The sequence below is a fragment of the Caretta caretta genome, chromosome 10, assembly GCF_965140235.1.
Source record: "Caretta caretta isolate rCarCar2 chromosome 10, rCarCar1.hap1, whole genome shotgun sequence".
In the NCBI taxonomy this organism is placed as follows: Eukaryota; Metazoa; Chordata; order Testudines; family Cheloniidae; genus Caretta; species Caretta caretta.
In genome coordinates this window covers 8,121,856-8,144,789 of record NC_134215.1, presented here as the reverse complement: position 1 = coordinate 8,144,789, position 22,934 = coordinate 8,121,856, and the positions used below count along the sequence as shown (strand labels likewise).

The following is a 22,934-nucleotide window of genomic DNA, read 5'->3' as shown; positions in this document are numbered from 1 at the left end:
CCAAAGCACTTGCAACCCCTCCCAGCTTGGTATCGTCCGCAAACTTTATAAGTATACTCTCTATGCCATTATCTAAATCATTGATGAAGATATTGAATAGAACTGGATGCAGAACTGATCCCCATGGGACCCCACTTGTTATGCCCTTTAAGCTTGACTGTGAACTACTGATAACTACTCTTTGGGAACAGTTTTTTCCAACCAGTTTTGCACCCACCCAATAGTAACTCCATCTAAGTTGTATTTCCCCGGTTTGTTTATGAGAAGATCATGTGAGACAGTATCAAAAGCCTTACTAAAGTCAAGCTATACCACACCTACTGCTTCCCTCCCATCCACAAGGCTTGTTATGCTGTCAAAGAAAGCTAGGTTGGTTTGACACGATTTGTTCTTAGCAAATCCATGCTGATTGTTACTTATGACCTTCTTACTCAGTTATTACCTGGCCAGGCTCAATGGGTTCCTCATTACACCTGAAGGTGTGGCTTGCTGTCTCTCTCTAGAGTGTGTGTGTGTGTGTGTGTGCTCGCTCCCGTGTTACTGAGTGAAAATGCCTCGTCCCTTTTACCGTACAGGTCCTATTGCGGGTCAAGGAATCAGAAATCCAGTACCTGAAGCAGGAGATCAGCTCCCTCAAGGATGAGTTGCAAACGGCACTGAGGGTAATGTCTGGGGCAGGGCATCTCTGAACGTGCACAGAGGGAGCCCTCTGTCCTGTATGGGTTTGCTCATTTTCAGGGGGGCTAACTAACTTATTTTAAGAGTTGAATCAGCATTTAAACATTGATCTGCCTTAATTAACACAGCCACTTACTGTTTGTGCATTATCGTCTTTGTGCTGCAAATGAAGCATCTGGTAGCATCAAACCAGGATTCGCTTTGGTCTCTTCCTGGAAAGACGTTACCTTAAATGTTTTTGTCCTGATTTTCTGTGACCTCAGATTTTAAAGGCCCGGTGTTACAAACACACAAACCCTGCGAATTAGCCGATCACCATTGCTTTAGGTGGTTAATTTGCCAAGGCAAGTTCTCAGCGTTTTAATTCCATGCCATTTCCCTGATGTAACAGAAAGCCACAAACAATAAATTCTGTAAATGAGCTGGTGTACATGTGCAGCACTTCTCTCTACTGGATGGAATCTGAACTGCCCAGCTGTGTCTTCTAGATCCTAAAAAGCTGTTAGCCAAAGGAAATTCTCCTTTAGCACAGGTGGATTGGCAGTAAGTGTGCGTTTACCAGGATGATCTGAGTTCTCCCCTGCTGTCCCCAAGAAGCTCTCTGTGGGAGTGCTGAGAGTTCCTGGGTCTGTCCCAGAATACCGTTTCCTGTGTTGCTGGGGTTTGCCACATCACCCTCAATTAAGCACACACAAACTTTCTGGTTCCGTATGTCTGTCTCACTCTGTGACAACCCTGCGGGTTTTCCTTGTTCCTTTCCCAGGATAAGAAATATGCCAGTGACAAGTACAAAGACATTTATACGGAGTTGAGCATCGTGAAGGCCAAGGCAGATTGCGACATCAGCAGGTTGAAAGAGCAGCTGAAGGCAGCCACAGAAGCACTGGGCGAGAAATCCCCCGAGAATACCACTGTGTCGGGATATGGTCAGTCCCTCTGCCGTGCTGAGCAGCCTCGTTCCCTGCCCCAACACATGGAGCAGGTGGTAACAGCTCTAGTGTGATGGAGCCTAGAGGAGCGAGGGCAGGTCGTGGTAGGGTCCTGCAGGAGCTCCAATATATCCACTGTGAATACTGGGGGATTCAAACAAACAGGGCTGTATTCCTCCCTCCTGTCGCACCACTTCATTTATTGGAGTAACACCAGGGAGGAAGATGGCCCAGGTTGTGCGCAAGGTGAAACTGGAGCATGGGCTGCCTGGCTCAGATTGTTCATAAGGTTGGGAGCTGTTCACCTCCAGGTGGTCTGGTGAAATGTGGCCCAGGTTGGTAGTGATTAGAAGATACCTTCTACAAGAGCTGTTGGGTGGCCTGTCAGAGTTGGCATGCAGGGCAGGATCTCAGTCTAGTTCCTTAACAGGCAGGTGTCCTCATTGCAATCTCTTTCCCATTCCAGACTCTCCCTGTTCCCCATCCCCTTGCAGAGGCCAAGGATTGAATGTGCCTGGAGCCTGAACTCCCCTCTCACCCTTAGTGGTGTTTCCCCCTTCCAGCTTAGGGATGGGAAGCTTCCACTGGGTCTTTAGAAATCACCTGTGCCCCAGTCACCCAGAGATGTCACTTGCATCCTGGGGCCTCTTGCCTCACGCAGTAACTGGGTGAGAGGCCATGTTTCGCTTGTGCTGTCCCTGTGGCTCTGTAGGGCCCTGCCTGCCCTCTTCTGAGTCACCTTCAGGGAAGCTTTGCCCAGACTGAGCCTGCACCGCTCCCTGGCAGCATTGCCCCACTGCTGACCGACATGTCCCCAGCCTCTGCTCTCCCTTGTGAGAGGGTCAGGACTCTGTAACCATAGGGCTGTAAGCAGCAGGCTCACGCTGCTCCCTTTGCTCTCCCCAGATATCATGAAATCAAAAAGCAACCCCGACTTCTTGAAGAAAGACAGATCCAGTGTTAGCAGGCAACTAAGGAATATCAGGTCAAAGGTGAGTGTGTTTCTCTCTGCCCAGGTGATGCAAATGCCCCACATAGCTCTCTAGTGGGGGTTTCTGGGAAGACTGCCCAAGGAACAGAGGAAACTGAGGCTGATTGGCAGGGAGATGAGGCAGGAGGATTTTCCCATCCTTACTGCTGGTCTTTGTGTTTGCACCAGGCCATTGGAAGACCAGTTACATGGGTATAGTGGCAAGTCAGCCTCAACCCCCTCCCACTCACAACACGATTGCAGGAGAGTGGTCATGATGGGGTTAATTGAGTTACCCGGAGTATTATGGGATGGCATCATGCTCTCCTCTGCCCCCTTACTTCCTATTCAGTCAGTGGGTGTTTCCCTCCCCCCCCCCCCCCCCCCCCCCACAATAAAGCAGCAAGTTCCCAGCCTGCACTGCTCTGTAGAGACTTGTTTTTGTTGCAGTGAGTGGTCTCTTTGCAGAGCTGGTCCCCTGGCCTCTTCCAGAGGCCCTGTGCTGCTGCAGTCTAGGTGTGACACTGACATGCATAGCTACTGGAGCTGCTGTCTGAAAAGAGAGAGGGAGTTTGCCCTGATTCTCAGGCATTTCCCAGGAGGATCCCCTCTGGCACTTACTCCCCATTTTTGTGGTGAGGTTTGGCAGTGCAGTAACTGGTGTAAGCGTGCTTAGATACCACTGTGATGGGTACCTTGACGATAATACAGTGTAATTCACTGCAGCCTCTTTAGTCTGTATGGGGAACGGGGCTAGTTCTCACCTAACATTTTCTTTTACCTGGGGAGATTGGGGCTGATGGACCAGTGGTTCTCAGTGCTTTAAAGCCTGGCCATGCTGTACTTGTTGCACATCCCAAATCCAGTTATTGCGGTCACATGTCCCCAGTGTTGGCCTGCCAGCTGTCGGGATTCCACCCTTCAGGGCATTAATCCTCTCCATGGGGCCACAGGCACGCTGCTTGAATGAGAAGGGCAAAAGAGAACTTCTCCAATCAGCCTAGGCTGAGTGTACTGGGCAATCACACAGAAGAGCTCTCTCAGCATAGACCTCTCTCTCACTACTGATATTGAGCACCTCGTGCGGATATTGGGCTGCTGTAGACAGAGTGAGAAGCCAGGCCAAGCATTTTAAAGCTCCATCCTCTCCTAACAGGGGGAGCCAAGGCTCACTGCCCAAGCATTCCAAGGCTGCCATTTCAACCGGTGGTGGTGACTAAGCTGCTAGAATGAAATGTACAGGTGCCCCCGCTGTGGACACTATACAGGCTTGCACATGCAAAAACCCTGTGCTTGTGCACGCTAGGCCCAGTGTGTGTGCACGGATCCCCCTCTCATATGTGCAGGGAGTGCCTTTGCATACCGAAAGGTGCAGCTGAGGTGACTCGTTTGCAAACCAGCTCTTGAGGGTCTGATGATCAGTTTCCCTTCCCCACTTCACCTCAGTTTGCGTATTTTGTCATCCCCTCTGTGTCTGTGTCCATGTTTATTTGGTGTGCTTGGGGGAGGGAGGAAGAGGGCAGTATGGAAGGTGCAGATGAGCACACTGTCTGCTTGTCCCGCTAAGGAGGGGACGGAGGGGCTGGGGCTGTGGAACCATCAATGCAATTAGGATTTATGTGCTTCTTGTTTTCTGTTTGTTTTTTTTCTTTATTTTGCTTTTTCCTCTGACAGTCCGTTATTGAGCAGGTCTCATGGGATAACTGAAATGAACCAGAGTCCAGGTTCCCTGTCACGTAGGTAACCACACCAGCACCCACCAAACAATGCAGCTCCCCGAGGGGGCGGCGGCCCACTTTGCATGTCCTGCTCACTCCTCCATGGCAAACGAGAACCTTCTCTTAATTATTGATTTGAAATTGCTCTTCGGGGTGGGGGAGCAGATTATCCTAAAACAAAATCAACCAGTGTCACTCTTCCCTGGGGAATTTGGCTTTCTCTCCCACCCACTCTCCCCCACCCTCCCTGGCACGGAGATCCGTCACTGGGAGGGTGTGCGCACCTCTTGGGCACACTGTGTCGGGGGTGTGGGACACTGAGTGTGCATGCTTAATGACTGTGCATGCCTCACACTAAACTCACTTCGACATGCAGCCCTTGCAGGAAGAAGGGAACCTGGGTTTCAGTCGTGTCAGGCTGGGGCTGGGCGAAGTCTGGGAACTCTCCCTTAGCACTGAAGAGCAGCTAAAAGTGACGGAAAGGAGGAGGCCAGTGGATCTACCCTGGCCTGTGTTTACGTTACCCATCACTGCCACTTCCTTAAACGAACCGTACGTGAGCACAGGAGTTTCCTAAGGCGGAGCATCCTCTTCCTCCCGCTGCCCAGTGGTTGTGATACTAGAGTTCATCACCTCATTAACAACTGTCCTATCACAGACACTGCCTTGTGGCTTCCAAAATCGTCTGGTAGTAGGAGGCAGCTGATGACAGAGGGGGCTGTTCCAATTATCTTGGGTAACCAGCAGCAACAGGAAAGTGGGATAGTCCCTGGGAGGAAATGGGATTGGTTTCCAGTGGGGTTAATGGGAGAGGGTTTGAAAAGGCTGATCAAGGAATTCTGGGGGCTGGTGGAAATTTTTAAATGAGAGTGTCTTTATTACAAACTGAACTCTGCACTAAGGTATCAGGATAAGTGATCTCAGAGACTCCCTTACTGAGTGAGGGGTTTGCTCAGCTTTCTACTCTTGGCAGTACAGTCTAATGCAGTATGGTGTCTTGATCTATAAAGAGAAGAGAGAATTCAAAGGTCCAAGTTGGAATTTAAAGGGACTCTGTTAATTTGAATAGGCTCAATATTTGACCTACTTTCTGATAGTCAGTAGGTAGAGACCATCCTGAATTTTGAGTTTCTTTTCTGTCAGCTAAAAAGAGAGCAAAAACACTATTTAAACTGGTGTAAAAATCCCAGTTCCTGCTTTCCATTGATAATGGATTTACGTTTCTCTCAGTCTGAACAGTGAAACCAGTAGAAATGCAATGGTCACTGTAGTGTCTTCACAATATCACAGCCATCCTATCCACACTGGGTTTTGCAACCTCAACCTCCCACAATAGCCACTTGTTAACCAAAACTTGGCTTTGGGGCCTACATGACTTAACATTGTCCTTTTAGTCTTCTGATACGACAACCAAGGGACTTAAAAGAAAATGGGAACATTGCAGCCAGCTACCTGACAGGATCTGTGTATAAAGCTCCGTGTCTTGCAGAGCTGCCGTGTGTTGTTTTGTAGAGCAAGTATCAGACGCTGATGTTATTGTGCAGAGGATGTAAAGTGAACTGCCTCACAGATGACTCTGCTGCCTGCAAATTGCCAAACACGATGGCCGATTGGCTGCCTGTTTTTGATCAGCTGGGCACATCCTGTCTCAGAGCAGGGAAAGCAATCGTCACCCCCCTGAGATGGCAGCAGGTTTTATGGTCTGCACCTATGCAGTGCACAGACATTGCATGCTTGATCCTGGGAAAGCAGTCTGCTGAGGTGGAGTATCCATTAGCCCCCCTCAGCCCCATGGCATCAGCCTTGAGATGGGACGTAGTGCACCTATGGCCTTGACCTAGTGTCTGTGGTCAGGTCTGCTCCGTACCAAATGCAGTAAGCATGGGGATTCCACCATACGATTGCGGGGTGGGGATTAGCAGTAAATCATGCAGCCACCTGTGTCCTTCTCCCTCAGATTCCATGTGGGCTGGAGGGGCCTGACTCCCAAATGACAGTGTTGAGGGCTAGATAGATGGAAGTTGCTTTCACTTCTGAGTCTTTCACTTCTGAAGACATGGGTTTAAAATCTGGATTGGGTCATGAGTTTGGTCCCCTGCTAGAAACTATAGGAAACATGTAATGAGATCCACAGTCCAGCTCAGGGGCTTACTTGGCAGTGTGTGCTTGAAAAAGGTCCCCAGCCTAGGTTAACTGAGGGTAGAGTGAGATTGTCACTCAGAGTTGTGCGGACAAATGTTTGGACCCACAACCACCCAAAATGGACTCTTAATGAGCCCTGAAGGAGAACCAGTGTGCTGGTCCCTCTGAGCGCTGTAGCAATTGCTGTCAGCAGAACCAAGGTGTGCTGCTTTGGCTCTTCTGAAAGCCAAGGGCCTGTTCCTAAAGCTGCCCTGGTGCTCTGTATACTGCAAGCTGCAGGGATCGTTGTCACAGTCAAGCTAATCACGCTTGCAATCTCGCGTGCCTCTCATTTGTTTCTGAAGTTAGTCACCTAGTTAATTTCCAATCGCGCGCTCTAGGTGTGATTCACCAATAATAACATTCCATAATAGTCTGTTCTCTCGAGCATGTTCCACTAATCTCTCCTTCAGGGGGGCGTTTGCTCTCCTACCCACATTTCCTTTGCCTGAGCATCTGCCCCATCCTCCCGTTGGCTGCTGTCGCCGCCTCCTCCTTCAGTGTTTGACGCTGTCCCTCTCTTGTCTCTCCCAGAGTCTGAAGGAAGGCCTGACCGTGCAAGAACGCTTGAAGCTCTTTGAATCCAGGGACTTGAAGAAAGACTAGTTCTCCCCCTTCAGCTTGAACATGCGCACCTCCCAGCTTGCGATCGCACGGCACGAGCACCGCGTGTTCCTAGTTCCTTATGATCTTCTGTGCTGTTGTTCGTCTCGATGCTCCCAATCAGACTGAGTGCGGTTGGCGGTTCTTCCTGCCCCTGGCACCTTGACTCCACACCTCCTTTCCCTGCACCGCAAGATGCTTCAGAGACTCTGCTAGGGAGAGGAGGGGATGGAGTTCTGCCCCCTTTGGCTCCTTCCTTCAGTGTAAACCATTACACTAAGTGTCAGTATTAAGGCTCAGCAGCCTATCGATAAGCTAGCTCTGTCATACCGACTGCTTTGGTTTAGAAATGGCCTGGCTGGCAAAGGCCAGACCCAGCTCTACTGCTGTTTGAGTGACCCAGTGCTCAGTCACAAGCTGTGAGTCAGTCCTCTGAGCTTGCGTTCCTTGCACCTCTGGGAAAAAGCCTGTGGTCAAAACATCAGGAAAGGCAGGTCAGTCTGTGTCGGAAGCAGCCCAGTCCGTCAGGTGTGTGCGTGGGTCACAGCACCAACAGCCCGCTAGCTGCTGGAGAAAAACGAGGGGAGTCTGCTGGGAGAGTGGCTAGGGTCTGGGCTCCGTTCTCCCAACCCAGAGCCCCAGCAGGCCTCGGCCTTGGCTTGTTTTCAGTCTGTTACAGCCAGAGTGTTACAGATGTTTGTTAAACACAGATTTCAACAAAATCTTTCCCTAAGGCCCATCTGCCCCCTCTCCTTTCTTCCTATCATGCCTGTGCCCTGAGTAATGTATTCCAGGGCCCGAGCTGCAGGGCCTGTCTACGCAAATCCAGCCCAGCTACAGCCAGTCCCCTCCAGCCACTCTCTCCCTCTTTGCATCAACAACTGTGTGCGTGAGAGCTTCCCTTTCCCAGTCTGAGAAGGGATACTGAGCGGAAGACAGAGCCTGCGCTGGCTGTGAACATACACACACAGCTCAGTCCAAAGACTGCTCCCTTTTCATCCGCTCCTTTCACCAGCCCACAGCTCCAATTTTCATACTTTTATCTATGGCTACATTTTGCTTTTCTCCGAAATAAGAGTCTCAAAGCTCGCCTGTTCTGCAGACCATCCGTATTGCAGCTTCCCAGGACATCTTCCTGCCGGCTCCCAGCTCGGGGATGAGGATCACTCTTAAAAGTCTGTTTAGCAACACTGCGCAGCGTGAGGCCAATGGAGTGAAGTAAAAGTGAGTGAGGGAACTGAGGGAACCCAGCCGTGGAGGTGCAGCATTAAACCAGTGTCGCTTAGCAAAGGGGAGGGGAAAGAATCTCTCATCCTGTTAGCCCTCATGCAGCTCTGCAGTGGCCATGGTGGCTTATTCGCCATGCTGGCAACAGCATCCACATGCTTTCTCCCCTGTACGCCTCCTTGGTTCTGTGCCCTGCGCTGCCAATTGACAAGACAACTCCTGCCTCAACTCTGGGACTAGGGCCTGTTCCAACACAAACGGTTTCTAACCGAGCTTGGCTGTCTAGTGTGGATAGGCCTAAATCACATTGGACTGTGCCCTTGACTCTCTAGGGAGCTAGGCTACTGCCTCTCTCAAATTGTGTCTAAACATGGCTCCTCGCTAGCTGTGCTTGTGTGGCCAGCTTGGTTAAGGGGAAGTGCCCCTCATGAGCCCTGCCCAGCGCTCTGACGCCCTCTGCCCCAGGAATGCTCAGTGTAGTCTGGAAGGCTTTGTTTACAAAGGGCCATTTGGAGCCCCCTCGTGCAGAGTGGCGGCCATGCCTGATCCTGGTAGCATGCAAGACCAATGTGGGAGTTTCTAGCCTGCTTTGACAGTGGTTAGACAATCCAAAGAACACACCTGACTTTACTAGGTGACTGGAACCATTGGCTAAAGCTGGTTTGAAACTAATTTCTGGTCTCCCATCGGCCACCCATATTGCCACGTTCCCCAAGGATCTCCCGCCTTGCCAAGATGGCTGTCGCCAGCTTGGGACTTGGGTGATTCTCAGCAGGCCTCTTAGCTCTGCCTTCCTGGTGAGAGGAGCTGCTTGTGTATCCCACAGATACCCAAAAAACACATTGAGTTCTCAGCTTAGTTGGTGGCTGGGGGCTGTTTAAATAAGTCCCATCACCACCCCAACCCTGCCTTCAGATTCCACCCTGAGCTGCATTGCTGAAACCCCTCACACTAGTGACTCTATTGGTGAAGCTAAGTAATGGGTCCCCCCCAAACGCCAGCGGCCATGGCATGGGCCTGCCTTCCAGCCAAGGACACCTAGATGTGACTCCCACCCTCAGTGTTCTTTAATCAGCCGGAGGGGACACTGTATAGGCAGAGGAGGCATTCCCTCTCTGCCCCCAAATTCTCATCCACTCTGCAGAGCTTGAGCATGTTGCTGCTGTTAGATTCTGCTCATTCTGTTCTTGGAAGATGTCAAAGCTCTCTGCCTGATTCAGCTTCCGCTTATCCCTGTAGCTCCATTGGCTTCAATGCGGTTCCTCATTCTCACCACCATGAGATCAAAACCAGGCCCAGGATGAACCCTTGGGGGCCAAACTCTGATGGAGCTGGAGGAGGGGTTCCCATGGGAAAGTGAGACTTCAGTGGGAGCTACAAGCAGCCAAGGGCAATGTGGTCTTTGGGTTGAACTCTGGAGCCCCACAAGCTGTGAGGGGACCTGTCTCACAGGCCAGTGGGGATGTTTGTGCTGTGACACGGGTTGGATCTGGCTCTAGATACTGCCGGGGAGGGTTTGCTTGCCTGCTGTGTTCCCTATACTGTATATGTCCCTCCACATGCAGCAGAGGTCTTCAGACGTCACCTAAGAGACCCAGCTTTCTCCGTCTCTGACCTTTCCTGGTCTTCTCACATCAGCAATCACCAGAAGAGAACATCCCTTTGTTCTTATGCTCCGTCCCTGCCTGGTCAGGGTGGAGGGTGTCTGCCCTCTGCTAGCTTCCCAACCCTGAATTCTCCCTTCAGATTGTGGAGCCTATGGGACACAGGTACGGGTAGCATGAAGTCCTTCAGCGTTGGGATTTCTCCTCCCTCACCTCACAAGAGTCCACTGGAATGTGACATTTCCAGTGAAGACACACCCCAGCCTGTGCTTCCTTGGAGTCCGGTGAGGGCTTCTTACTGCTAAACCATCTGAGCAAAGTGTGTTCTGTTCTCCTGTTGGAAAAGCCACTTATCTCCCTCTTCCTCCGGCCATCTGGGCTCTGAGCTTCTTGCTACCCAACAAGCTAATTGCTGCTGCTTTGTGCACTTCCTTTGGTTATGATCAGTTACTTTCAGGGTGAGAAATGAAGATCACCCACCTTTTCTCCATTTAGAGTTGTATGCCAGTGGGATGGAGGCTACAGGATGGTGCTGTAGATAACCATGGCCTGATGCCCTTTGTGGTACTGCTTCATTGCACTGAGCCTCAAAGGGATCCTGGTAATGATGCTCCCAGGGGGTTGAAGCCATCTTTTTTCTGCTGTGCACTTCCCCACTCCAGCCACTCTTTTTTTGAGGCTCAGTGTCTCTTTGCTTGGACCAGGAACTCTGTGAGTTACTGGGATCTTATTTTTCTTTTTTTACCTCTGTGTCTGTCCAGATCCTGATTTCATAATGGTAGAGAAGGATCATTAGAGGAGGAAGTGTCTGGTGTAACCACACAGATGTAGATACCACTGGATGATGCTATGAGGAGCTGGCTTGGAGGAAGGGTTGCAGCATGCTGATGGACAGCTTGGCAATGGTTTTGGCCATTCATATGGCAGAGGTGAAGAGGGAAAACTGTGGTTGAAGTGAGGACTGTCTTTTTCATCTTTTGACCCAGACGGTGTATGTGGGTGAGGACATGAGAAAAGGCACTGTGGTATGTTTTCAAAGTGGAAGCACTTAGGTAGTAGCTAGTGTAAAAGGAGAGCAGGGAGAGAGGCATGTAAAGCAGTGGAATAGCAAGCCACATAAAAAGAGGTGGTATTAAAGAAATGGCAGATCCAGTGGGTTGGTCTGAACGGCTTTCTGCCTGTGCTCCAGTCCCATAATTATCCTGTAAAGATGCAACTTGGGGAGCAGGAGGGCTTGTTCAGGTTTGTCCTTGTGATATACAGGGTCCCAAGGACTGAGGCAGAGAAGAAAACTGCTTAGAGGAAGAGAATCTTTTATTTGATGGGTTTCTTAGCCCATTTTCCTTTCTCATGTGCACATACCCCAAGCAAAAGGCTGTAATTAGGGAAGCTTTGAGTAGCCTATGTAAATTTCTTCTCTTGAGGAGATGTGCATAGTTCTGCAAAAGTCCTGGGACCTCAATATGATGGATGAGACATTGGCAGTAACAGACTTTAAGCAAGATGTTTGTTCAAGCTAGCTGGTATTTTTTTCTTTAAGGCTGGTATATCTTTAGTTCCTACCTTACTGCAAACTCATCATCCTGTGACCTCCATCTTACTTGGTCAGTGGATCAGCTTAAAAGAATTTGCTTCAAGATGTGCCAGGACTAATGGATCAGCAGAATCTGAACTTGTGGGAGCGGATCTGTCAGTGCAGGTTTGCAAGCACTGGGGATCTTTGGATAATGCATCTTGGCCCACATTTCTGGACCTACATACTGCCCCTAAAAGCTAACTGGACACGCAGTTTCACTGGGATGAAATGGAGCTGCAGATACCGGCTGTAGCCAAAACAAAAATCTAGTGTTACAAGAAATGAGCTCCTCTGGAGAGGACATACACACCGTGCATGAAGGGGTGATTGGGACCACCCTTTGGTGTATATTTTTAAAGCTTCTAAGAACCTCTAACAGGCCAAATAAGTGTTGTTTTGCTGAACTTGCTGTTCTAAAATATTATTTAACACCTAAACAAAGGGTCTCGTACAACTATTTGTTATATACTGTCCCTTGTAAGAGCAGGTGCGTTCTGAAGCAGACACCTCTCCAAAGCGGGACTTAGGCTTTGTTTTTAATGTTTTTCTGTTGTGCACAGGGTATGCGCTCTAAAGTCAGTTGTTCCAGAAGGCGGAAGAGCAGCTGGCTCTCTGCCCATCTGTGCAGCTTCTCCATCCCATCAGACTGCAGCGCTCCCAAATGGAATCAACATTGCAATAACTGATCCTTCCAGAGGTCAAGAACAAAAAAGCTGTGGCACAAACACGCACTTGTTTTCTCTGATGTGCTGGCAGATGCCTCATTGCTGTTTCTCCCTGTAGTTTTGATGGGCACCTACCTGAGCTGGGAGGAGCCTCATCAAAGTATTAGGCAGTGTGTTCACCTCCACTCCACCCCAGTAAACACCGCGATCTACCACAGGTTTAAAAAAAAAAAAAAAATGGCAAAAGTCTTAGCTGAGTGCAAGGTTCTGTGTTTCACCCCAGTTCTGCCTTCTGCTTCAGGCTTCATCTTTCTCCATGAGGCTAGAAATCAGTGTTTCTCAGATTGAACTGACGAGGAGGGTGGGGGGCATAGCAAGAGAACCCCTCCCCCCCGCCAGCCCCTTTGCCCAACACACTTTCTGATTCCATCTGCATCTTCCATTGTGTATGTGAGAGACAGCAGAGCATTTTCCAATTCACTTTTCCTCTGCCTGTGTTCCAGGCACCCTCCACATACAACAAGGCAAATTGGCATGGTAGCTGTCTCGCTTGCAGTGCTCCTAAAGGGCACAGTATATACAGTGTGTGAATATATATACGTTGCAAGCAGCTGCATTTTATATGGTCCTACATGATGAAAAGTACCAGAATGTGAGGTCTAATAAAACCAAGTTCAAAATAGCCGTAGAAACATATACATCTAATTGCTTCCAAAGTTTTGTCTTTTGTGGAGAATTTTTCAGCCATTTTTTTCCTTCTGGAAACAATTAGATTTAAGTTCTTTTTAACTGTGATTGATCTCCCCCCATTCCTCCCCCCATCCATCCATCTAAGAGAGGGAGCAATTTTTTTTTCCGTTTGCTTCAAAAGCAGAATTTGTGCTTATGTGCAAAACACAACAAGGCTATTTTTCTGTAACCGGTTGAATGGAGTGCATTTAAGCAGTCCTAAGCATTGTAAAATGTGTCACTTTTGTAATGACTATATATTTGATTGGAATTCCACTAGACCTTTGCATTTTTGTGCTTCATATACAGTACTTAGTTTGTTGTGAACACTAAAGCACATGCACGCTCAGTGTAGCTTGCCTTTACTTTGTAATTTTTTCCATTTTTTTAAAAAAAAAAAAGCTTTGTTATTCTCTTTAAAATAATTTAAAACCTGTATAGTATTCAAAGCACGCAATGTAAATATTTATTACTCAGAAGTTAGCGGAGGGTTTTTGTGTGTGTGTGTGTGTGACTAAGTTCTGTTTTTTTGGTTTTCTTTTTTAGGTTTTCTTTTTTAATCTTGTTCTAATACAGATGTCTCTTTTGGGGTTGGAAGAGATTTGCGTGTAAGATGTTGAACCTACCCTGTGTCCTCTTATTAGAATGTTTTTTGATGACTGTTATAAATATCTTTTAAAATTCTCTGACCTGTACCTTTAGCTTTGAAGATACCTGTCCAAAGAATGTGTCCAGTCTGTTTGAGAACTGTTAATCCTAAAGCGCTATAAATTGTTTTTCCATTGAGAATTCAGTAATCTTGTATTTGATAGTGGCATTAACACCCTGTGAATGTGCAAAATTGCTATCTATATATAGAAGTAGTAACTACTGTGTGACTAGAGCATACACAGATATCCTTGCATGGTAACTTAGGACTGTTGCAGTGAGTGAACTAAGGTTCCAGGATCTTAGGGCCTAGTATATAATTGTGTAACTCACTTATGCATCAGCATTGAAGCTACTCTGTAAGGCTACATGGAATTTACAAGGGAACTGTCTCCTAGCTGTGCAGTTACATAGTGTACAACAGCATGGAAGTTTACTGTAACTTACAATGATATGTAAGTAACTGTTTAAAATATAACTTTCAATACATCGTAGTTACTACTGAGTTGCACTTATGATGTGATCCCTACCACTGTAATACAGAGCATTTCTTAAAAGTGGCTGCAGAAATATTGTTGCGTGACTGGGGAAGGACACTGAAGAGCCATGGGGGCTGAAAACAAAGCTGTCAGCTCTAGTGGTTTAACTTGCCTCAGCCTGCACTTTAAGAGACTACTAGAGGAGAACGAGGGGGCAGGAGGCATTAGCAGAAACCTGACTTGCCTTTGAATTGGTACCAACAGCACTAGCCCTCCTGGCCACTGACATTAGTTTAGTGCAATCACAAGCAATTATTTCATCACCCTTCCTGTCTACCCTACACCATGAATGTGTGCTGGATGGTGAAGGATCACTGACTCTTTGTTCTAATTTAGAGAGAACAAAGTGTGTTGTAAAATACTAAAGACTTTGACATGTAGCAAACAGATGAGGATTCTTAGTCTTTGATCCACATACACCCTTTTGGGACCTGGAATTTTGGGTTGACTTGAGATTTTAAACTTTGGGGGTAGGGGGCAAGAGGGAAACTGTATGTATTTGAATGATAACTCTGTGAAGTGACAATAGACACCCAAGTATTGATGGTCAATCTTCCTCACTTCACACCACCAACCCAGTCAGAATTGAGGGACTGCCTTAGCTCCGTCCTGTCTTATGCATGCCTTCAATCAGTGGCCTCAGTCAAGAGAGATGGGTTCCCGATTGAAATGCACGCACCCTCCACTACCAGCTGAGTTTCAAGAGCTTCAGTCCCTGGTGGAGATGGAAATAGAAATCAAGATTTAATTGTGGTTTATGGTGAACACCCAAGAGTCAACCACAATGTCTCCAGTTCCTGTGATGATGAAGACAGAGAGAGCCACCTGTCCAACCTGCCTGCATGGTGTTAATGGCAGCAGATCAAACCTAGAAGATTGTGTAACTTACTTCCTGGGTTGCTACTGTGGTGGTGAGACTTGTGCACCAGCCTCAGAACTAGCATGAAACAGGGGTGGTGACCAGGGAGAAGTGGCAGCTGTGTTCCAAACCCATTGGGCTGCAGGTCTGAATGGTGTGCATAAGGGGAGGGTTCCACACACCTCACCCAGCAATGGAGTGACGTGTCCTGATCCATTTCCTCTTGCAAAGGTGAATGCACATGCATTTTGTGGCCCCCTGTGATACTGAGTCTGAGTGGAGTCTTTTTTCTCTCTTCTTCCCCCCACCCCCTTTGCTTTTATTTCAGTGCTTTTATTTAAAAAAAAAAAAGAAAAAAAAAAAGCCACTGTTCACTGTAATAGAAGCATCACTTTGGTCACAATATTTATTCCTTACAAATCCTGTGTGACATGCTAGGTTCCCATGGATGTAGCTGATCATTTTTATTTTGTAAATATAATTACTTAACTTTACATAAACTATATCGTAATAAACTATTTTTGCACCACCCTTTGCATGCTGTGTAGTGAGGTGCTTGTTTGGACATGGTCATCTATGTGGAAAGGAGATGCAGGCTTTCGAGGCAGCCACTTAATACAGTCCTACCACCGTCCGCATTTTCTTTGATACACATTGCTGTTCAAAGCATTGTGAAGCTAATACTCCTGACTGTTGCAGTGGAAGACTGCCCACAGCTGGTATAGCATGGATATTTGCAGTGGCAGATTCCTTCCAGACCTTTGCCAGTGTACCTAGCCTGATCTAGAGGGACCGTACTAAGGGTAAGTGGGTAGACTAATCTCTGTTTGCTTTTACTGGTTGGGGCCTCTGGCCTAAGGCTTTCCATAAGTGGCAAATGGGGGTTTTGAGAGCTAGAGCCTATGGGGCCCATCAAACTCTTTTCACACTGTTCACCTGTAGTGATAACTACCATACAAAAAATTCCTTGAACCATTATGCAGCAGGAAGAGCTTGGAGAAATTGTCTGGATTTGCTGAAATGTGGTGGTGTTAATAGTGCTAATCACTATACAGATTATAACAGGACATTGGCAACACACTAGTGGGACTTTTAGCGGTACAGGCTTCAAGCACTTTATCTATTTTACAAAGATTAAGCCATTTTTAACCAGACATGGGGAAACAGACAACCCATGGGCTTGTAAGAGTCTGCATCAAAACTGACTCACTGTTTGTGCCACAAATTTAACCTACCTTAAAGTATGAGGGCAAGGTTAATTTCCCAGAATATTCAGAATAGCCAATTACATTTGCATAACATGACCCCTCTGCTGACAACATCATAGCTATTAAGTTCTATTCTGAAAGCTATGTTTTCTGTTAATTACTGGTATGGTAATAAGGCTCTTAAGCCCAATGTAAACTGAAGTTGTGGTAAGTGTGGAATAACATATTTAACTGTGAGAAATAAAAATAGCCACAGTAACTTGAAGAGACAAGAAGAGGGCCAATTACCCAGGAAAACAGTTTTTACAACTAATAAGTCACACCACAGCTTGAACTGTATGTGGCAAAGGCTGTTACTGGGCCCGTAAGACTCAATGTGTTACAAACTTTACGCTGCAGTTAGTTTTACAATCAAACCTTCATGACAGCACTGTGGCATAAGGACATGAACCCTCTTACATTCCAGGTCACTGTTTCAAGTGTACAGGCAGATATGTCCAAAACAAATTGGTGTGTTCCATTCTTATTCCATGTCAACACCACAAGAACTCTCATTAAGAGCCAGGGATATAATGGTTATGGAAACTGAACTAACCTCTTAAACTCTGAGAGGAGAATCAGGGACACTAAGCAGGGGAGAGCTTACTCATGCATGGGTATAACAGCTTCTGTTGCCTGTCACATAGCATTTTCAAGGGCAGTAACCTAGTTTCTACTAGATATGAAATGGCGTCATTTTCAGGAAGTCAAGAATCTACCCTGACCTCTGAATTCCATTTAGGAGACTCCCACCATAAATAGAAAAGGGAGGTAGATGATTTTAAAAGCCCACTTCCCAAGAGAACATGGACATCATGACACCTAGTATCTGCAAGAAAAGGCAGGGAAGGCTTGCACAGGGGCGAACTTGTCCCAGCTAGAAAGCTGCCAATTCATCCTGAAGATTAAAATGGGAAAGGTGGTGTCCAATATTCTCTATTGCCAAGCCAAGTTGGGCAATCGATATGGATGGCGTTATGCTGCTTTTCTTGTATATGAACAGATCAAGCAGCCTATTCTCTATGTGCACTGGGGTTTCCTTTTGCAGCTCCTTTCCATGAGAGGCAGCAAATCTGCTACAGTCAGTTTCTCAACATTTTGCACTCCAAGTATTTCTCTCATACTGCTGGGCTGTTACAATGGCCAGTCCGTACTTGTTTTTCTGCAGATTGCCATACCTGCTCTCCAGCCCCATCAGGGCACTTTTTCTATTATGCTGCAGCTACTGAGAAAGTGAACTGACTAGAAGGAGGCTAATCAACATTCAAAATAAATTTTAAAATTCCTGACTTCTCAATCAAGTTTTCCATAACAAACCTCATCTTACCTATTTTAAAGGTTAAATGTCTAATATACTTTCCCCTTCTAATAAACTAACATACCCAGTTCAGTCCCTGGGTGAATTATAGCTTTGTGCAGAGCCCCTTACCCAATTCTTTTAGAACTAGTGATGAGGAACATTTTCACTCTTATACTGCCATGCATGAAATAAATGAGTCGTTTCCCAGCATGGTATGATCAGCCATACCAGAAACAGTATATATCATTCTGTAATGTCACTAGGGGAAACCAGTAAGTGACTATTTCACTGTCAAAATATCCAGTACTCTTAAACATTCCAAACATTGCCTTCTTCCAGTGTTATCTTTTGAGCTCCAGCACATCAGCTGCAACGTGCTGGCCCTTCTACTATACCACTACTTACCAAGAAGTTTAGAGTGATGCACTTAATTTAGTACACAGTGAGCTTTTCACTGAAGAGTAGAGAACTCTTCACCCTTGTATGATGCTATAGTCCTTGTAGCTATAACAAAATTAAATACAAAGAAGCTTGCTAGAAAAATGCTATTTGTCAAGGACCCTTCCAGCTCCAAAAAGCTGCTGTCATTTCTGTTCCTTTTTGTTGGGGAAAAATGTATAATTAGCTGGATTGTACTCTTCCCAAATCCTTTCAAACTCTGCCAGGAATGGCTCCACATACTCCGCATCCTCCACAATCAGCACGTTCTCACGGTTGTTCTGGATAGCTTGAGTGGTCCAGTTGAGGGAACCAGTGATGAGCATCTTTTTGTCCACAATAGCAAATTTGTGATGCATGTAGCCACTCTCCTGGTCGTGACGCACCTGAATCCCTGCAAAACAAGGAGAACCTTTTCAATGCTTCCTCTTCAAGGTAAAAAGCTTTCTTATGACCAAAAGCTACACTGCATTAATAACAGGTTTCAGAGTAACAGCCGTGTTAGTCTGTATTCGCAAAAAGAAAAGGAGTACTTGTGGCACCTTAGAGACTAACCAATTTATTTGAGCATAAGCTTTCGTGAGCTACAGCTCACTTCATCGGACGCATACTGTGGAAAGTATAGAAGATCTTTTTATACATACAAAGCATGAAAAAATGGGTGTTTACCACTACAAAAGGTTTTCTCTCCCCCCACCCCACTCTCCTGCTGGTAATAGCTTATCTAAAGTGATCACTCTCCTTACAATGTGTATGATAATCAAGGTGGGCCATTTCCAGCACAAATCCAGGGTTTAACAAGAACGTCGGGGGGGGGGGGGGGGGGAGGAAAAAACAAGGGGAAATAGGTTACCTTGCATAATGACTTAGCCACTCCCAGTCTCTAATCAAGCCTAAGTCATTATGCAAGGTAACCTGTAGCTCACGAAAGCTCATGCTCAAATAAATTGGTTAGTCTCTAAGGTGCCACAAGTACTCCTTTTCTTTTTGCGAATACAGACTAACACGGCTGTTCCTCTGAAACCTACACTTTCCACAGTCTGCGTCCGATGAAGTTAGCTGTAGCTCACGAAAGCTTATGCTCAAATAAATTGGTTAGTCTCTAAGGTGCCCCAAGTCCTCCTTTTCTTCTTACTGCATTCATTTGAGAACCTAATGCCCTTAACCAAAAAAACAGCACCAACAACCATCAGCGTGAGTGTTTGCTGCCATTCCTCACCACACCAACACCAGGAGAGGGAAACCCTGAGCCTTGTGGTCATCTTGCCACATGTCCGTCCCTTGTGTCAATAGGTGTTTGCTTCTCTACCAACAGTCTGCGAGGACACGGAGCTTGGCTAAGCTTGTCCCAGTGTCCTGCCTCTTCTAACAAACAGGCCACAGGGGAGACCAGGTGGGGGGCTCATAGGGGTCCACGTGGCTGCACCTAGCCCCTAGGGATCACCTAGTCCCTCCCATCTTCCTCAGGGCTCAGCCAGGCCCCCACAAGGGCTGCCCTCTGTCAGTCCTTCCCCCGGCACATACACCATCCCCACAGTTCCTCCATGGGGTCCCAGCTCCTTCAGCCCCACCTGCTCCCAGCACCGTCCCTTAGCTCCCCTTCCGCCTCCTCCATCCCTGACCCTCTTCCCCCCCCTGCCCTGACCTCCCTCTTCCCTTCCGCCCCTCACCCGCCTGCCGCAGGCGGCCGACCTGCGAGCCGCTGAGCGCCATGTAGTCGGCGTCGGTGACGAGGCGCACGCGCACGCCCCGGCGGTGCAGCAGCTGCACGGCGCGGCCCAGCTGCGGGCTGGAGAAGGCGAAGAGGCAGAGCTCCAGGGAGCGGCGCGCCGAGAGCAGGCGGCGCAGCAGGCGGGCGAGCGGGCTGTCGCCGTGCGGCAGCGGGCAGGGGCAGGGCGCGGGGCGCGGCTCGCCCAGCAGCGCCGCGGTGCAGGTGACCGGCGACGGGAAGAAGAGCACCTCGCGCCGCGGGGCCCGGCGCCGCCGCCACCCGCGCACCAGCAGCGCCAGCCCGAGCGCCAGGGCCGCGCCGCCCGCCCAGCGCCATGGCAACGCCTCGAGGCCCGGCCACATGGCTCGCGCGCCCGCTCCGGGCCGCGTGCCGGGGTCACGTGAGCGGCGCAGGGGCGGGGTCTCAGTAGCGCGAGGATCCGAGTACGCGAAGTCGGCGGGTCACGTGCCACGGTGGGAGGAAGGGGTTTGCCGCGCATGTGCGAGACCGACCGTCCGAACTCATAGCGGCGGATCCCTGATCAGTCACCCCCATCCCCGGGCGCGCGCGCTGCCCAGCCCCTCCCCCCAACTGCCGCGAGGCGTTCTCTGCCCGCCCGCCTCGCCTCAGCGTTTCGCTACTCCTGCGGGGGGGAGAGTGGGGCTGGCTAGGGGGCAGGGCTGAAGAAAGGGGGGGTGAGCCTGGGAGGGGTCGTGGGGCTGGCTAGGGGACAGGGCTGAAGAAAGGGGGGGGTGAGCCGGGGGGGCTCGTGGGGCTGGCTAGGGGACAGGGCTGAAGAAAGGGGGGGTGAGCCTGGGGGGGGTCGTGGGGCTGGCTAGGGGGTAGGGCTGAAGAAAGGGAGGGTGAGCCTGGGGGGGGGGTCGTGGGGCTGGCTAGGGCTGAAGAAAGGGAGGGTGAGCCTGGGGGGGTCGTGGGGCTGGGTAGGGCTGAAGAAAGGGGGGGTGAGCCTGGGGGGGGGTCGTGGGGCTGGCTAGGGGGTAGGGCTGAAGAAAGGGAGGGTGAGCCTGGGGGGGGTCATGGGGCTGGGTAGGGCTGAAGAAAGGGGGGGTGAACCTGGGGGGGGGTCATGGGGCTGGCTAGGGGGTAGAGCTGAAGAAAGGGGAGGTGAGCCTGGGGGGGCTCGTGGGGCTGGCTAGGGGGCAGGGCTGAAGAAAGGGGGGGGTCGTGGGGCTGGCTAGGGGACAGGGCTGAAGAAAGGGGGGGTGAGCCTGGGGGGGGTCGTGGGGCTGGCTAGGGGGTAGGGCTGAAGAAAGGGAGGGTGAGCCTGGGGGGGTCATGGGGCTGGGTAGGGCTGAAGAAAGGGGGGGTGAGCCTGGGGGGGGTCGTGGGGCTGGCTAGGGGGTAGGGCTGAAGAAAGGGAGAGTGAGCCTGGGGGGGGTCATGGGGCTGGGTAGGGCTGAAGAAAGGGGGGGTGAAGCTGGGGGGGGTCATGGGGCTGGCTAGGGGGTAGAGCTGAAGAAAGGGGAGGTGAGCCTGGGGGGGCTCGTGGGGCTGGCTAGGGGGCAGGGCTGAAGAAGGGGGAAGGCTGGCTGTGCAGGGGATGTTTGTCTAGGAGCCCATCTGAGTAGGGAGAGTCCTTGGGGGCCCCTCTGATGGCCTTGTGCCAGTGGTGGGGCCCTGAGAGCTGCTGGGCATGTCGTGAGCTGTGATTGCTGCCCAGGTGGCTGAGCACAGCACACCTGCTGTTGTTACCCCGTCACCCACCCTGACCCACTTGTCCCGTCCACCTGTTACAGCTTGTCTTTTGGGTACCTCTACACTGCAAGTGCGGGTGTGATTGTAGCACAGGCAGCCATGTGTTAGCTTTAATCTAGCTTGCGTAGGTAACAATAGCAGTGAAGGTGTGCCAGGTGTGGTACATACTTGGATTGCTGGCCCACACTGGAGTCCATGCCACTGTGTTTTCATTGCCATTGTTACACCAAACCATGGTACAGTTACACCTTAATTTGCAGTGTAGACATACTTTCTGATGGTAAGCTCTTTGGATCAATGGTTTTCATTTACTAGAGTTGTACAGTGCCCAACACAATGTGCGGGATGGGGGGGGGTCAGTTAGCCTCTAGGTAAATAGCACCACTGCCTTTGATCTCTATGCCTATAACTTATAATCACTTGAAATCTATCTCTGGAGTTAATAAATCTGTTTTATATTTTACCTAAAACAGCGTGTTTTGGGTTGAAGTGCTTAGAGAATCTCAGCTCAGGCTAACAAGGGTTGTTGCATGTCCACTAACCTTTGTTGGAGTGGTGAACTAATCAATGAGCATGCACTGTCCAAGGGCGTCTTGAGCAGTGTATTGCTGGGGTGACACCTCTCTCTGTATGCCATGAGTGGCTGAGTGTGGATCTCCACATGCTGATGGCTGAGTGATCACAGCACCTGGAGGGGTTTTCTGCTTGTCCCTGGCTGAGCATTGTGACAGATGGCCCAGGCTGGAGAGTTAAGGGTGCACAGTGGTCCAACAGTTCCAGGAGGCTTGGGGCTGCAGCTGGGAGGTGCGTCTGGGGCTGGGACAGGGCCAGAGCCATGGCCAGGATCTGGGGCTGGGGTTGGGGCCTGGAGCAGGGCTGCAGTGAGTGCCAGCAGCTGGGTGTGGGGCAGGGGCAGGGGCAGGGTTGGGTAGCAGTTCCTCCCTGCTAGGGTTGGCAGGTGTCCAGTTTTCAACCGCAACACCTGGGTCAAAAAGGGACCCTGGCAGCTCCCGTCGGCATCGCCAACTGGGCCGGTAAAAGTCCAGTCAACAGCACAGCCTAGGCTAAGGCAGGCTCCCTACCTGCCTGGGCTCCGCACTGCTTCCAGAAGTGGCCACTAGGTCCCTGTGGTCCCTAGACACTAGGGCAGCCAGGGAGGCGCAGCACGCTGCCCTCACCCCTAGGGCTGGCTCTGCAGCTCCCATTGGCCAGGAACTGCAACAAATGGGAGCTGTGGGGAGGGCGGGGGGGTCGGCTGCACCTGTGGGCACAAAGGCAGCATGCACTGTGCATAGCCACTTGCCCACCAGTGCACCTACAGCCCACTGAGACCTTGCGGCCGCTACCTTGGAGCTGCAGTAAACGCCACCTGGACGCCTCACCCGTTCCTGCATCCCAACCCCCTGCCCCAGCCCAGAGTCTCCTACCACAAACTCCCTCCCGGAACCTGCACCCCCCCCCAACAAACACCCTGCCCCACTCCAGAGCCCACACTCCCAGCTGCAGCCCAGCCCTCAGCCCAGTGGAAGTGAGTGAGGGTAGGGAAGAGCAAGCGGAAAGAGGGGAGATGGAGCGAGCGGGGCAGGGGGAGGGGCC

The 22,934-nt window shown here is 49.8% G+C and overlaps 2 protein-coding genes across 11 annotated transcripts in view; one reads left to right on the top strand and one right to left on the bottom strand.

Annotated features, from left to right (window-relative positions):
- The window catches only part of MPRIP (myosin phosphatase Rho interacting protein), a 170,790-nt gene extending 156,768 nt beyond the window's left edge, over positions 1 to 14,022 (top strand). For 7 of the 10 annotated variants that reach the window (XM_048866052.2, XM_048866051.2, XM_048866057.2 and 4 more), the window contains 4 exons: positions 576 to 662; positions 1,442 to 1,604; positions 2,514 to 2,599; positions 7,011 to 14,022. In XM_048866052.2, coding sequence (XP_048722009.1) covers positions 576 to 662; positions 1,442 to 1,604; positions 2,514 to 2,599; positions 7,011 to 7,082 — 408 coding nt within the window. In that variant the 3' untranslated portion in view covers positions 7,083 to 14,022. Of the gene's footprint in view, positions 1 to 575; positions 663 to 1,441; positions 1,605 to 2,513; positions 2,600 to 4,251; positions 4,318 to 7,010 lie in introns of all 10 variants that reach the window. The other 3 variants (XM_048866053.2, XM_048866062.2, XM_048866054.2) reach the window with 2 other exon arrangements.
- Positions 14,023 to 15,306: 1,284 nt separating this feature from the next.
- Positions 15,307 to 20,074, bottom strand: PLD6 (phospholipase D family member 6). Its single transcript, XM_048866063.2, has 2 exons — positions 19,582 to 20,074; positions 15,307 to 18,305 (listed from the first exon to the last, which is right to left on the bottom strand). Exons 1-2 carry the CDS (start codon positions 19,982 to 19,984, stop codon positions 18,058 to 18,060), a joined length of 651 nt encoding a protein of 216 aa, XP_048722020.2. The 5' UTR covers positions 19,985 to 20,074; the 3' UTR covers positions 15,307 to 18,057.
- Between the last annotated feature and the right edge of the window lie 2,860 nt (positions 20,075 to 22,934).